This window comes from Numida meleagris, chromosome 5, assembly GCF_002078875.1.
Source record: "Numida meleagris isolate 19003 breed g44 Domestic line chromosome 5, NumMel1.0, whole genome shotgun sequence".
Lineage (NCBI taxonomy): Eukaryota > Metazoa > Chordata > Aves > Galliformes > Numididae > Numida > Numida meleagris.
Genome location: NC_034413.1, coordinates 9,530,524 through 9,546,572, shown reverse-complemented (window position 1 = coordinate 9,546,572; position 16,049 = coordinate 9,530,524). Strand labels below are relative to the sequence as shown.

The window sequence follows — 16,049 nt, the reverse complement described above, 5'->3', positions numbered from 1 at the left end:
AGTCAGAGCAGTGGGGCGTCAGTGATCCCTCCCAGCCAGTGTCTCTGGTTCGCAGATGGGCAACAGCTTCAGGAAAGGGGTTGGGTTGTGCTGCTGCGAAGAAAAGTAGTTGAGCATTGCAAACAAATGCAGTGTGTGAGATGTGCAGAGAAAGGAGGGAGCTGGAGAAGTCCCACCAAGGCAGGTTCCTAAGAGCAGATTAAATGAGTACATCAGGAGTCGCTGAGTTCAGCTCGATGCCACCTCGGAGTTAGTCCAGCCGTCCTCCTAGCATCAATTCCAGCTTTGCGTCTGTGATCACTGTCGTTATCTGAGAGGTAGCTGCTGTGTTTGCCCCCAGATCTTGTCTCTTTGCCAGTGAAGCTGTCTGATTTCGCTGCATATAAACAAAGGCAAATGATGTTTTGTGTGCAAGTTTCAAATGAGCACGAAGGACTCTTGGTAGGAGTCAGGCGCTTAATTCCCATCACCTTCATAAACCTCGAGCATAGCAGCTCTGCAAAAACATTTTGCATTTCATCTTCCTGCTAACTGTTGGGTTGGGTGACTGTCCAGATAATAGAGTTTACTATTGCCAAAAATATGCAAAACTCTCTTGGCAAAGTACATGTGTACTTTGGCCGGAGTTTTACTTCAGTCCCTCAGTAGTATAATAGAGGGCTTTAAATACTGTTATTTGGGATAAGAACAGTTTTACTTGCAGCTTATAAACATATTAAAGTAGCTTAAGGTTTTTAGCGCTCCTCGTTGTTAGCTGAACTTACTCTGGAACGTGATCTTTCTTCTTTTTTTCATCAGTTCTAACCAAAACTCAGCCAAAAAAAAGTTCTGCTGCAGATGGTGTCAGAGCTCAAATGATGACAATGGAGGGCTTTCCTTCTCTCAGCAGACTTCCTCATCTTTTCTGACCAAGAAAGTCATTTCACTGGAAACCAAAGGAAATATTTCTTGTGGAGACGCAGAGAAAGAAAACAGTCATTTGTTACCAGCCAGCTGCAATCTATAGTACAGGAAAAGGTCTGTGTCCATTTTTAACCAGTGCAACAGCTCATCAGAATAAGTGCTGCTTTTGTTCAGAAAGCAAAAATGAACATAAAACCCATATTCTAAATGAGATCAGCGAAACAACATGATGTAAAATATCGCTATAATAGTTACTTACTCTAAGTATTAACATATGCTTTTGAGATGGCTGAGCTTGGCCTTTTCTTCTACCAGCATTTGAAATGTGGCTTTGCAGTTCCCTCAAATTCAAGAGGCCAAATTCTGTGCTGACAAATAGTGCATTTTTTTTATTCGTAGGTGGTTGTACCCATAATTTCTTATCAGCCTCATCTAAGTAGAATGTGTTTTGTTTACCTTCATTTTTTTTTCTTTTAGTGTGGCAACAATTACTTTGGATGAGTTTAGAGAAGGCAGTCCTGTGCTGCTTGAATAAATGACACGTTACAGGGAAGGGATATTCATGCTTCTGCAGAACAGTATATTGCTGATTTTGTGCTCAGATAATCAGAAAATGGTTCTCTGTGCTGTGTTCAAGGGTATTGAATTAAAAAATTAAAGTTCTCTGTTAGGAAAATTGATTCAGAAACACTTTTAATGGATGGAAAACAGTATGCTGTTGCAAATGGTCAGAAATCTAGAATAGGGCTATTGAAGAGCAGTCGTACATCTGGGCTCCTTAGATATCTTCAGATCCCTGGCTACTTTAGTTCTGAAACAGGCACAGTAATACAGAGGCCTTGGAAAAAGTGCATGTTTCAAAACACTTTGCAGTGAAAAATAATAACAGATTTGTCTTTCAGAGATTTTGACGGGTCAGTATAGTTATACATAGAGGCAAAAGGGTTGTGGGGCAAGGGATACAGAATCTTAGAAGTTGTGCAAGACTCCCAACAGTAAATTAATCTGTTTTGGAAGAATTCAAATTATTCCTCCATGCAGCATTTCAAATATTTCTGGATAGAAATAATTTCTAAATAAGTAGCTGAGCTCATAACTTTAATAGTTTTTGTTGTTTTTTTTTTTTTAAATTTATTTCCTAGTTCTTGGAGGTGCGTGGCAGCACTTTAAAATCCTGAATTTTGTCATTTGAGAATGAAGCTCTGGCTTGTTGGCCTGTTGTGATCCATGCATTCTGGGGTCGGCCTTTTCATCGCTCTCGCAGACAGGATTACTCTAATAATCCAGCGGTCTGGATGCTTTACCTCCAACACTGTGTGCTGCTCGGTGCTGTTGGATGCTAAAAGCATAATAAGGATTATGGGGGTAGCAGATGGGCTGAATTGATTTATAGCAATATGGCCTTGCCAACGCTTGCAATTTCGTTATGAATATTGCAGCAGGCGATGCACATCTTCAAATCCCAGCTCCCAGAGCCGTGCAGAAACTCGCCTGGTGTGTGGCTTTCTATTAACGAAGAGAACCTCTTCTGTTAACCTTTTACATTGCATTCCCCTTACAGTGAGGAATGCTTTGCAAGGAGATAGAGCTGACTTTGGCATCCGCAGGCGTAGTGGGGAGAGAGGTTTGTTTAGCAGCAGCCCCCATCCTGAGCAGCCAGAGGCTGCGTGCTGGTAACCTGAGGACAAGCTGGGGAGGGAGCTGTGCATGTATGAGAGGTGAATGGCCCCATAAAGTGCTGTAGCCAAATACCATCTTCATGTCGGGTTTGTGGTTTTCAGTGGTTTCGTAAAACTGTAGCCGGATGATTGGCCAAGTGGTGTTATCAAGTATATAAATACAATGATTGTAGAACAGAAAGAGGGAAGGAAATTTTAAAAGCTGTGTGTGGCAGTCCTGCACGCCTCTTACAGCTTGTATTTTGTAATGTAACAGAAATCCTTAAATTTAGGTGCTGCTCTAAGAGATGCTCTATACACAACTGTCTTCCTGACCTCCCATCTGCACATCTGCTTTTCCCACTGCCCCCCAGCCAAGCCCTTCCTTCTTTGGCTTGATTAGATGCTAAAATATTCCGATTCTGCTGTGGAAGGATAAAGCGTGCAACCTGAAGCACCCTGAAATCTGGAAATGCAAACCAGACAGCTGAAGCCAGGGCCATTTCCAAAACTAGCCGCACATGGGAACGACCCTCCTTGCTAACTTTGTCCCTCCGTGAGGGGCATGGGGGCTGCAGCTTCTCCTTTCAGCATTAGTTTTTCCCCAGGTGAGGCATCTCCTCACAGCCCCCAGCTGCCCACCACCTGCCTGCAGGGTTGGGGCTGAAGCTTGTACAGCCAGGTTGTTCCGGCAGTGACTGCTTGCGTGCTGCAGTCAGACAAAGTACAAGCTGTGCAGCAAGTCTGGGGGAGCTTGGGGGTTTGCAGCAGCACTGTGGGAGATTTGGGTTCACAGGGACAGACCTGTGACCATGTCCAGCAGGCAGCCACCGGAACAGGGATGTGCAGGCTGCCACACAGGCTTGCAGCACAGTGGAATTAGGCTGCTGGGAACAGCAGTCTTCCGCAGCTTCTGAGCCTGAAAGCATTACAAGCTGTCTGCCAGCTTTTCTTTTTATTTTAGGGCCACCGGGCAGTTCATATTTGCATGCTCTATAAAGCTTTTAGAAGCAGTTTTACAGTTTGCTTAATGTACAGAAGTTACAAGCAGCTATAAAATTAAACAGTAGCTGTGAGCGCAGCAAGTCCCATGCGGGGCGGATGCCGGTGGCACAGTACGGGGCCACACTGCGTTCCCAGGCGGTGACAGCAGTGTGCATGCTGTGCTGGTGCAGGATCCTCTGCCCTCTGAGCCCCTCGCACTCCATGGGGCTTCTCAGCAGCTTTGGGGGGCCCTCAGCACCCTGCAGGCTGCGGTTCCCACAGCCTCCCTCTTGTTTTGGCTGTACTTGCACCCCAGCTTTCATCTGTGGTCAGATTTACAGCAAACCGTACTATAAATGCGAGTCAGAGAGGGATGGAAGCCACGCAGGAAAACAAAAGGCACCTCAGCACAGAAGTGTGCTGGTGTCAGCTTGTGCTGACAGCGAGTCTCGTCATTACATAACGATGCACTTATCCAAACGGCATTTCATATTTTTGGAGACAGATGTGCCTTGCAGTTGGTAGTGGAAGTGAAATGTTAAACACGAAACCCATTCATTTTCTCTTAGTCATACTTTGGATTTAAGCAGATGTTTTCCTAATTTGTGGTTTTCAAATGTAGCATGCTGACAAGACATTCATCATTAGCTACAACTTCATCCATGCAGTTGAGCAAATTGTCCAATTATTAACAGTGAGCACTGCATGGTGGTTGATGCGTAGCCCCTGCTGCTTTGAAAGGCCTAAATCAAAACTCTAAATACAGTTTTACAATATAAATTAATTGAACTTTGGACCACATCCCACGAGTGCTCTGTGCTCTCATTTTCAGGGCGAGCAGCCATCTGTAATGTGTTGGGTCCCTGTGCCATCTTTGAGCATAGGCTCCTGTGGGTGGAAGAAGTGATGGCTAACATTTTTCTGATGGGAGCGTGAAAATGGCTGCTGGTATCCAGCATGACATGCAGAGAGAGCTGGCTCTGCCCTTGGTGATGCTGGAGGTAGAAGGATGCTGGGGGGCAGGAAAAGCGGGGTGGGCACAGCTGCCTGGGAGCGAGCACTGCCTAACATTTTCCATTATAACATTTCAGTTGTTTATATAAATTTTCTAGACTTAACTCATTTGGAATGATTTTTTTCGCCCCATTTTATGTTTGCAGGGTTTCATATGGTGGGAGCAGGGGTGGTGGTGGTGGTGGTGTGAGCAGAGATCTCCCAAAGGTGCTTTCCAATGCCAGGAACTGCCATACACCTCAATGTGTCATCTCCTATTTTCTTAGTTCTGGAATACATGCAGGCAATTTAGTTACCATGTGTTTACTCCACATGTAAGACTTAATGGAGAGCACTCAATGTGACTCTAATTTCTAGAAAATATAAAGACCTTGATTTTCAGCAGCTGACATTGCAGAAATTTTGCCTTACATTCCAGTTGTGAAGTTCTTACCAGGTTGGTTTTACAGTCCCATCTGATGTCCCTTTCTTCACTTCCTCCTGCTCTGTGGGAAAAGCTTGTGCTGGTCCCACTGAATGTAACGGTAACACCACAACATGAGCCTGAGCAGGGAGAGTGAAGGTTGCATGAAACAGTGGAAAAATGGAGATTTGGGGATGCTCAGGGAAGGTTTGTGTTGCCTCTTCTCCTGGCCTGCTTTATGGATCTGAATTATATGGAAACTTAAAATGACCCGAAGGCCTGATCCAGAGGGTCAGTGAGGGATGAAATGAGGATTTTCAAGAGAGGTCTCTGATGTACTTGTCTCCCTCGTAACTTTTTGATTGAAAATTATACGGCAGCAGAGTTTTAAGCAAAGGTGTTGGATTATGGCTGCATTGCTGACCACCACCTTGCTCTCTCTGGGTTTAGATGAGTAAATCCCTCACAGTGACCGCTTGTCCCATGCTGGGCTATTGCAAGAGGTGAGCACAGTCAGATTTCGCATGAATTCAGCTAACCCGATCCCGATCCTTTGCAGCGCTGCCAAGCTCCTGGAGAAGAGCCCGTTCTCCGTCAGTGCCCCGAGCCCCCTGCTCCCCTCTCCGGCCAGCCTGCAGCTGGCCCAGCTCCAGGCGCAGCTCACGCTGCACAGGCTGAAGTTGGCTCAGACCGCCGTAACCAACAATCCGGCTGCTGCCACGGTCCTCAACCAGGTGCTCTCCAAAGTGGCCATGTCCCAGCCGCTCTTCAACCAGCTGAGGCACCCCTCTGTGATGAGTGCTCCTCCGGGACACGCTGCAGGTGGCCCTCCGCCAGGGCCTGGCATCGCTAGCACAAGGTTCTCCTCCGGCAGCATCGCCTTCCCTGCACAGAGCGCAGGGGGCAGCCTGGGGCCCGTGCAGGCCCAGGCCCCAAATACCATCGTCATGAGTCCCTTTGGAGGCGTCATGGCTCCCACCTCCAGCCAGCAGCCCGTGGTTGTTGGACTCAACAAGGTGGGCCCCTCTGCCGCTGCCGGAGGGTTTTATGAGTACAACAAACAAAATGTCACCGCCCCGCAGGCCTACGCCTCAGAGGGGGATCAGCCCGGCTTCCCCTCAGCGGTCGGGGCTCGCTACGAGGGGCCCTTCGGCCCTGCCGGGTCGTTGAAGCACGATGCACCAGCAGGCTTCCAGAAAGACACCTACGGGGCAGCGCCGGCCTTCCCCGGCGACCCACACACCAGTGCTCATCCAAAAGGAGATCCCGGCCCTGTCTTACATGGCACAGGTACAAGCAACCAGTGGGAAAATATCCCGAATTTCTCCAGCCAAAACAAGTCTGACCTCCTGCCCAGCGACAGCATGTGGCCATCAGCAAGCCAGCAGCCGTATGAAATAAGAAACGAGCTGTACAACCCCGAAGAACCGACACCTGACACAAAGTTTAGCACAGCCGCTGCCCCAGCGTTCGGCAGGCTCAACAATAGCAAGCAGAGCTTCGGCAGCCCCCGGCTGAGGCAGAATGAGGAGCTGAGCGCCGGTGCTCCCGACCTGCCCATGCGGTCAGTGCAGCCCCACGAGCTGAACGACCTCCATGGCGTGGCTCCCCTCCACTTCCCCCACGTCTGTGCTCTCTGTGACAAGAAGATCTTTGATCTGAAGGTGAGTGATTTTAATGCGCCCAGGGACACTCGTGGCATTCAGAGGGGTTTCCCTGTTTGTCTGGTGATTTATCTGTCTGCCTGTCCTAGCATAGCTGTGTCCGTCAGCCAGGTCAGCCTCTATCACAGAGAGAAACACAGAGTTTCGTAGGGCTTACAGGGAGCACTGTAAATCTGTTTTGTGGAAACTGCCGGGGTTTCAAGATCTGTTTTTGTTCCGCGTTGCACTGTGAAAATGTGGAGAGCAGTGTGTGCGCACCAGTCTGCTGCTGGGAGGCTGTGGCCCTGGCGTGAGAAATGCCAGACCCAGACACATGTCATTCCCATCTCTGATGGGTGTGAATCAGGGGGAGGAGGAGCTCGAACCTGATCCCCCCTCCTGCAATTGTAATTGCACATCTGCAGTTTCATTTGGCTATCTCTCTGTTTCTGACCACAGACCCTTCCTGATAAAAGCTTTGTGGAAACTTGCTTGAACAAAATACACTTTTCCATAAAATGACTGTGATAATTTCTTTGTTGGGATGTCCTCCACCTTCTAGTAACTCAAAGAAAAGAATTAGGACTTACTGTCCTAGTGGCTTTGGCCTGGAAGAAAGATGCTACCCAGCGTAAGGGGTGCAGACCAGGCTCACAGATCTTATCTGTTGTGAGCCCCAACAGCTTTTCTTGACCACATTCTTACTGTCAAATTCAAACTCAACCTTGAGCAGAAACTTGCCTGATATACGGAGAGCCTGTGCTGCCAGATCATGGTATAGGTCAGCTCTGGAGAGAGCCACATGCGTGGCTCTGAGCCCCACTGTCATCCACTGGCCTTGCCTGGGGTTGTTCTGCCCTCCAGGTGAGCCCTATCCCACAAGTCCTTGTGGCCTCTTCCATTACATTGCAGGACCAGCACCTCATTGCAAAGGCACAGGTTTTCATGCCAGTGCTGGCCTGACAAAAATGTTGCAACAGCGTAAGTATACAAAGGAAGGTAGCCAGCAACTGAAAAAGTGCCTGATACATACATGCCCTGTGGCTTTGGGAGATTTGAATATATTTGCTCTTTCATGTTTCCCTTTTACTCTTTGAGCAGCTGCTTGCAAGAGGCTTTCCTACAGCTACTGCAGCTACAGGAGTGGTCTGAGCTTACCACCACCTGGCATGCTGGACATGAGTATTTTTCATTAAACACTTAAAAAGAGTGGAGTAACTGTAATACAGTGAGTTTCAGTTGGTCTGTTTATTAGTGTCTAACACGCTGCCTCATTTGTCCATAGCAATGCAAACAGCTGAATGCACTTCTCTTACAAATGTGTTCATCTGCTAAAATGAATGATCACTATCTTTGCTGCCATGTGTGATGAGCGTGCTCGTTATGGACATTGCAGGAGCTGAGGATGCTCAGAGCCTTTCAGGACAAGCTTTTCAGATAGAATAAATTACCTGAGTTAATAGAAATAAACATGCAGAATTTAAAAACTAATACAGAGAAGCTATCCATGTGTTAAGTAACTGGTAATTGAATCTACAAATAACGAATCAGTAAATGCTTTGGATAAAAGTATGCTTGGCTCCAGTGTCACACAGTTAGATCTTCAGCATCCCAGTATTGGCTTTAGAGTAAGGTAAAATGAATGGAAAAGCAATCTTTCAGAAATTTGTCTTAGGATTTTTCCTGTGCTCATCGTCTCTTTGTTTCAACATAGGACTGGGATCAGCACGTAAAGGGAACTCTTCACATCCAAAAATGTATGGCTTTTTCAGATAAGTAAGTATTTTTTCAGAGACTCTCTTCCAATTGAATTTCTAATAGAGCATCCCTTACTTCAGTGGCTTTATACCAGGAATTTACAATCTAATAATTAGGCTTTAATATTTACGACACATTATGCATGCTCCTAAAGTTGTTTTTTTCTTTTCCAGCACTGGTATCCGGTGTGTGTTAAGTTCAGCAGATGGAACATTGCATTTATCACCAAATAATGCAGCAGTTTTCAATCCATCTAGTATCGAAGGTGAATGGTTGCATGTGCAATAATTAAAAACTATTTTTAATGAAAGGGGGAGTCAGTCTTTGGGGAAAAGTGGACGTTTCAAATGACGTATAATACAGTTTTCCAGGGAAAATAGTTTTTAGACATTGTCTGCAGAAAGACTTAAAAGGCAAGCCTGCCTTTCAAAGTAGGAATTTATTTTTCTTTCCAGCAATTAGTTGTTTCCACGGTACAATGAAGCAGTGTATAATTTGGTGTTGAAATGATGAAATGAATTGTTACGTAAATGGGGCATTGCTTACTGCGTCAAGATAATAATATGAATCAAGATTTTCACAAAATGTGTGTAATCCATTATTTAGATTATCCACCAAATGTCGGCTCATCTTTTATCACTACGCCAGCAAGATGCTTTGGCCAGCCAGGTGCTACATTTCCTTCTCTTCCATCAGGGGTAAGAGTGAGTACCTAAGAAATTGATCTTGCCGAGATTCTTGCAGAAACCACTTCTACTTACTGGAATTGAAATGTGTCATTTTAAGGCTTCCTTTTAGGCAATGACGTGAATGAACATTCAGTCTGTCATTTAAATTTACCTGCAGCTCTTTTATGCTTTTCATTTTGGTCAAAACAAATGTAGATGTAGGGTTTTTTTTTTTTTTCAGTGCTGAAATTGTTTGCGTGTTAGAGGGATTTGGAGAGGGTGACAGATTGTTTTGTGTGTATCCCGTCGCTTTTCCCCCCATAGCCTGAGCCTTTTCGTAGCAGGAAAATCAGCTTCAGCTAGGAATGAAAAACTGGATTAATTTTTACTTACTCTAAGTATCGATCCCAGTGAGAAGCCTGCATCTCTCCAGTTATTTATCTGTAGCAATCACTCTCTGCTGGGGTCCTCCTCCCAGGTAGCAGCAGTGGAAAGACAGTGGCTGCAGCTCCACTAATGCTTATTCGTTTGGGTGTCCCAGTTTGATTCATTATACTGGACTAGCTTTTTCTTAGTTTATTTTAGTGTACTATTTATATCGCCTGCTGCCACTGGTAACCTTTCAGCAAGTTTGCTTCAGTATACATAAACCTCCTGTGGTTTCAGTTTATTATCCCCCAGTCCTCAGCTCATGTCCCAGTTGTTTTCCTCTAGTGTGCACTTGAATTATCATTCCAATAAGCAAAAAGTGTCACCAAAACAAAACCTTACGTTAAAAGTGGCTTTTAAACTGAGAAAAGAAAGGGTTTTAAAAGAAGGGAAAAAAGCAAGAAAATGCAAATCATATGCAGAATAAAAATACAAAGACATTAGGGTTAAAATGAAGATCAACCTATATAGGAAAGCTATGATTAGAGTTGGAAACATAGAGGAGTAATGTTAGGCCGTTCATAGAATAGCAGCAGTAATCCGGGGGTTCAAGTTTTCACCTTGTTAGTTTTTATGTACACATCCTGATGTCGGCTCAGGCACTCCGGGAGGACAGGCTGAGCCATGTCCCTGAGCCGCTCCAGTTCACATCGGCATTGCTTCCAAAAACATCACCCAGATTTGTGTAATCCAATCAATTTTGTGCTGTGGGGTTTTGCTATGGCAGGGGCTGTTGGAAGGGATTTTGGCTTCTGCCCGTCACAGACACCACGTGTGCAGGGCAGCAAAGAGCAGAGCTGCTTGCGATGGCTGCCTCCAAGGTCAAAGGTTGGAGTCGCGGCGGCTGTGGAGGAATGTTCCTTTTCATCATGTCTGTCAACCTCACAACAAATGAAATTACTGCTAATACCAGTATCATTTCTCCTCAGAATCTGTCACTATTTATCATCTAAGCTGCCGGCAGAAGTCCTTCTGAATGACCTGCGGTGCTAAGAGAGATAAAAGAACCAACAACTTTGTTTTTTCTGGGCACTACAAATCCGCTTTTTCTTCAGAAGCTCAGGAGGTGGTCAGGGAGCTATATTAGAGGTGTTAAATTTGAGTTTACCAGCTGTCATTCCCTCCACAACCCTGGTGGTTTATAATTTATTACACCTTTGCACAGCAGTATTCACTTTCAGCTAAGCTGCTGCCATTTAACTGAGCAGTGGGAGATTATACTTGACCCTGCATGTAATCATAAACAAAGTGTTCAGATTTCTGGGAGAGCTTGATGCATGCTCTCTGTCTGCAAATAACTCAGTCCCTCTTCTAAAGGCAAATAGAGCGCTACGAGCCTTCCCTCAGGCATGGAAAGCCACTGGCAGTGAAGGGATGGCACTGTCGCTTTCTTATTGTCTTTAGGAGCCATGAAAAGCTCAAGAAATGGATAAGTGATCCCAAAAAAAGGGGAGGAAAAAAAGATGCAATTAAAAATATCTGAATTATGTTGATGAAAGAATGTGGCAAACTGCATGAGGTGCCCTTCACTGTTATGCAGCAAATAATTTATTCAAGCAGTTATTTTTTGAACAAACCGGTTTTTTAATAGTTGTCCAACTGCACTGGTAAATCCCTGTAGACATCAAAGAAAGTTAGCATGAAGTCTTACTGAAAATTACATTCCGCACTTGACGCACCATGGCCCCTTTAAGTTCCTGAGTGTGGATATAGTAGTTGTATATTCCTTTTCTGGCTATGTTTTACAGCTCATTTAGTGAATGGATCCAATTTAACTTCAATCAGCTGACAAGAATATTGTCTGGTACAGCTAATCTGATCCCAGTATGAGCGTCTGACCACTTTTTAGTCGTGAATTATAGCAGATTTACGACATGACATTTCAATTCAAGCCATTGCCAATTTTGGGGAGGTGGTAACGTCTTAGAGTCATCTGATTTAATGTACTGCTGAGTTCATGTCTGAGCCTGGGCCCTGGAGCCTAGGGAGGGCCGCTGTCTTTCTAGTCCTATATACGCTTAACACACCATCTCTTTACAGATCTGACAGAACAAAGAGAAGGTGCCAGGTTTCCTGAGGTGTTCCTGTGCTGTCAGGAAGGTTTCCTTTTTCCCTGCTAGCTGTAGGTTGTGCTCTCCTGTTGCGTGCTATGTGCTGCCTTGCCAGATGCACTCAGACATCAATGCTTTTCTATTCAAGTGGAGCTGAGTTGCTCCATCTTTCTTCAGGGTCAGGTTTTTGTTATTTTTCTGCTAGAGAAAACGCTTTTCTTTTGGACTGTGGCGCTTGTTTGATTTGCCTTATGCACCTGGGCAGTCTCTGTGAGCTGAATAGCAGACTGCTGCATGAGGCAGGGTCGTACTGCAGCAAAAACACACCAAGAGTTAAGTAATAATGCCTAGAGGGAAGGTAATGGGATGAAGGTGCAAATAAGATAACATTAGCTCTGTAACTTGTGAGCTTGCTGACAAGCCAAACATTTGTGATGGCTCTGGTGAATTTGATCCCACGAGATTACGTGATTTGCATCTTCCCTTGAATGGCACAATTTTAACTGAAGGTAGAGTTACTTCTTCGATAAAACCCTAACAGCGGAAGTCATAAACTGGGGAAGTATTCTGGGAAGACTTAATCCTGTGTGAGCAAGGTTTGTGTGTCATTAGCTGAGGTAAATTACATTTCACTCTCAGCATATGCTGATGTCTGTTTGCACAAGGAGTGTAGAGACTGCTTTCTGCATCAGGGAGACGGGCAGCTCTTTGGGAACTGCCCCAGCACCCCAGAATAGAATTCCACCTTTGGGAAGTGACTACTGCACCAGCAGCATGTGCCTGTGCCAGCCCAGTTTGGGACCTCTGCCTCTTTGCATACCCCGTGGTCAGCATGCTTTCAAGAGAAATGTTCTCTCCAACTGTGTGGTGTTGCAAGGAGAGAGGAAAGCAGTAGGTTTTCCAGCCTCAGGTACATCTGGGGTGTCCTCTTGCAGAATGAACGCTGTAGTTTTTACCCCCAGCCCGATCTGTTCCATGAGCGCATGAGGAGGGTTTGAATTCAATCCCTGCTATCCTGAACACCTTTATAGTAATTTAAACTGTTTTTTTAACATCTATAAATCCAGCAGGGACTGCAGGGAACACCTGCTTGAAAATACTCTTCTTTTTGTACGTGTGTGTGCATTGCTGGCAAATTATTTGTTAAGGGCGTTTTACTCAGCAACGGTATGTGGTGCCCTCGTGTGTGGGGAAGGCACAGAGCCATTGGCGGGACAGGCAGATGCAGAAGGACAGAGGAAGGCCGCGTGACTTGGCAGAAGAGCCTTGTGGCTGGCTGATAGACAGATACTGGGCCTGCAGTGAGCTTATTGGCATGACTGAGACCTCCCCATTGCAGAAACGCCTCTGAGCACTGAGAGGTCTCCGAACTCTCTCTGGTGCTGGGTGGAGCCCAGTGTCCTGTGCCTGTGACAGCTCAGCCCTCTGCTGGTATGTGCCAGGGCTCAGAAGACCCTGACTCCCTTAGGTTTGACATGGCAAGTTACCTTCTGCAGCCATATCATTAATCCTGTTTGAACTAGAGCATTTCTCCTAGTAATCCTCTCCCAGTGATCCAGGGATGGGGACTCCACTGCAAGCCACAGTTCAGATAAAAATATGAATGGAGAGGAAAATGTTTTAATCAGGATGGTTTTAATTAAGGATATTTGTCCTTAGAAACAGGTGCGTAGAACAGATCATTTCAATTTATTTTATTTTATTTTATTTTTTGCAAAAATGTAAGGTCTTATCTAGTGGTTGGAATAGCTAAGATAAAAACATGGTTTTGAGTTGAATTTTTTTTGCAGTTTCCCCAGAGGAAATCTACATTGGGTCGAGTTGTTCACATCTGCAACCTCCCCGAGGGAAGCTGCACAGAGAATGATGTCATTAACCTGGGCCTTCCATTTGGGAAGGTCACCAACTATATCCTCATGAAATCCACTAATCAGGTACTGTGCTTCCAGAGCCACCAGTATTGATGTAAATAGGCATAAAGGGATATTGACGTGCTCAACGAGACAGTGCCCATGCAGTCTTTTAACCTGCACCATACTGTAGTGGAGCTCTGTCTTCAGGTTTATGTCTACCAGTGGTGGTAGGCATGGTAGGCTGGAAAATCTCTCACATATCCATAGCAGACAGCACAGAAGAAAGTGGAATCTGTGCCGGTGAGCAATGTTAACATTTCAAAATGCAGTCAGTGCACAGTTGGTTTTTTTTTCCTTTGGACAGTTAAATCATAGTTACATCAAATGGAATTTTTCATGCAAATAGAAGTGCTAGTTAGTATTGTTCTTTTACTATTATTAGTTCTTTGCTTTGTTCTGGCTGCTCACACTCTTGCTGTGCTGCAGAAGCCTCAGTGAGGAAATGGGGAAAAGGTGTTTTATTTCATATATCAAGAAAGATTGGATTCTAGTTATTTGTTTTTTAACTGACTTCTAAAGCTGCGTATCAGCTTTCATAGCCGGGTTGTAACCATTATGTTCAGTTAACAAGAGGCTGAGCGATCACCTTAGTATCCCTATTTCTCTCTTATACTTTGTTTTGTAATGATGTAGTAGATTTTAAAGCTCTCCCCGTCTGTGCTAGGCCTTTCTGGAAATGGCTTACAGTGAAGCAGCACAAGCCATGGTGCAGTACTACAAAGAAAAACCCGCTATGATAAACGATGACAAGTTACTGATTAGGATGTCTAAAAGGTACAAGGAGTTGCAGCTGAAGGTAAGATCAGATTCCTGATAAGAATTCATGAGTCTCCATAGCATGTCCATGAGAATACATCTAAAAATCTTTACTGATTACTGATTTCTAATTAATGTTTTAATATTGTGGGAAAAATGAAGAAAGATAAACTAACAAATGTATGTTAATCATCTTTTATACTTAGTTTTAATTCTTAGAAGAGATCCCATTCTCTGGTTCTCTCATAGCACTGCTTCAAAAATCCCTCCCAAGTTTCTTCCTGAGTAGGCTGCTTCCTTGAACGAAGGTTGAACTAAGCAGTTAAACTAAGGCATAAAGCACGGCGCTGTGCGAGATACCGCATGTCATCAAAAATAAGACAGTGCCATCCTTTTAGACAAGCATTGAGCTTAGGGCACTGCTTTTCACTGCTTGCACACTCGAGATGTAATGCAGTCTCTGTGCTGAGCAGCGATGGCAGGACTAAGCATCACCCTGTTTAGCTTTTCTTTCTTGACAGTGACCTAACCTAATATATATACACACATATATACTTACGTAGAATCAGAACAGATCGGTATTTTTTCTTTGGACTTTCTGTGGACTTTCTCTGACACTTTTGATGTGGACATCTGAGTGATCTCCAAAGATCAGTACTCTTGAGAGCATATTCATGGCTGCTTATGTTCTACTGTATGTAATACTAAGGGAATAAGCCTTTTGCATGTAGACTTGGACTGGAACCAGCAGTGAAGATCTGAAAAGCCTTATATTATATTATCCCAACATAGCACAATAATTTTATAAAATAACTTTGTAATGTTCCAACTTAAAAGGCATTTTATGAGCATTAAGGGAAGATGAGTAAGAGGAGACTTGAAGGAGTTGCTACTCCATAAACCAGGGTATTCTTTCTTCCTGTGGTATTGAGGCAATGCGAAGTAAGGTGATGGAGGCTGTGCGTCTTAACATGAAGGCTGAGCTGGACTTACTCAGGAGAGTGGGATTTTGGGACGATTTTCAGCAGTTCCAGTGGCAGTTTCTCAGATCATGGAATTGGTTTTCTTTTCATGAGCAAAAACTCTTTGTTAAAAACAAACAAATGAACGAAGTACAGTGATATGAAAGGGGAATATGCGTGAGTTACATACCACTCTGAACTGCTCTGAGTTCCTGCATGATTATGTTGCTCAGTTGTGCATGCTCCACATGGCAGATGGATTGCACACACTCCAGCTTGGAGTTGCACATCTTTTGGAGGTGATCTTGAATCTCAAGTAATCAACAGTTCCTGCAAACATTTTTCTTGCACTTAGGTTTTCTGGAGTTCCTGTGTCTGAGCACAGTCTTTTAGAGCCATACTGTAGTATGGAATTAAGGCAGCTCCTTCCTAGGGTAAGAAGTGATAGGCTGATGCATCTATTTAGTTCAGGTATTAGAAAAAGGGCCTGATTTGTTTCCTCTTATATTCAGGTCCTAGAGTATACTCTGCAGTGAGTGTGTATCAGGAAAGTACAAGCTTGGTTTTCAAAGCCAATTTTCCAGAAGCCGAGTATGAGCAGACAGTGCTACAAGCAAATTTTCCATTTGTATCATTTTACTGCTTTGATCATGCTATTGAGATACCAGTTGCAGAAAAGACTATAACCAGAACACTGAAACCAAGCATTTCTCATAAGTGTAACGGAATGATGCATGCATGCTGTTTCTTAAAGGGCAAATCTTGTATAATATCTTGGAGAGCAGTGCAGCATGCTAACAGTGTCTTTGTCTGATGTAGAAACCAGGTAAGAACGTGGCTGCTATCATCCAGGACATCCACTCACAGAGGGAGAGAGACCTGCTGCGTGAGGCAGACAGGTAAAGTG

General features: G+C 44.6%; 1 protein-coding gene across 2 annotated transcripts in view; it reads left to right on the top strand.

Moving 5' to 3' along the window:
- The window catches only part of RBM20 (RNA binding motif protein 20), a 101,053-nt gene that overhangs the window by 62,883 nt on the left and 22,121 nt on the right, over positions 1-16,049 (top strand). For both annotated transcript variants that reach the window (XM_021399606.1, XM_021399605.1), the window contains exons 2-8: positions 5,522-6,626; positions 8,320-8,381; positions 8,537-8,628; positions 8,970-9,061; positions 13,302-13,445; positions 14,089-14,220; positions 15,962-16,041. In XM_021399606.1, the coding sequence (XP_021255281.1) occupies positions 5,522-6,626; positions 8,320-8,381; positions 8,537-8,628; positions 8,970-9,061; positions 13,302-13,445; positions 14,089-14,220; positions 15,962-16,041 (1,707 nt within the window). The remainder of the gene's footprint in view (positions 1-5,521; positions 6,627-8,319; positions 8,382-8,536; positions 8,629-8,969; positions 9,062-13,301; positions 13,446-14,088; positions 14,221-15,961; positions 16,042-16,049) is intronic.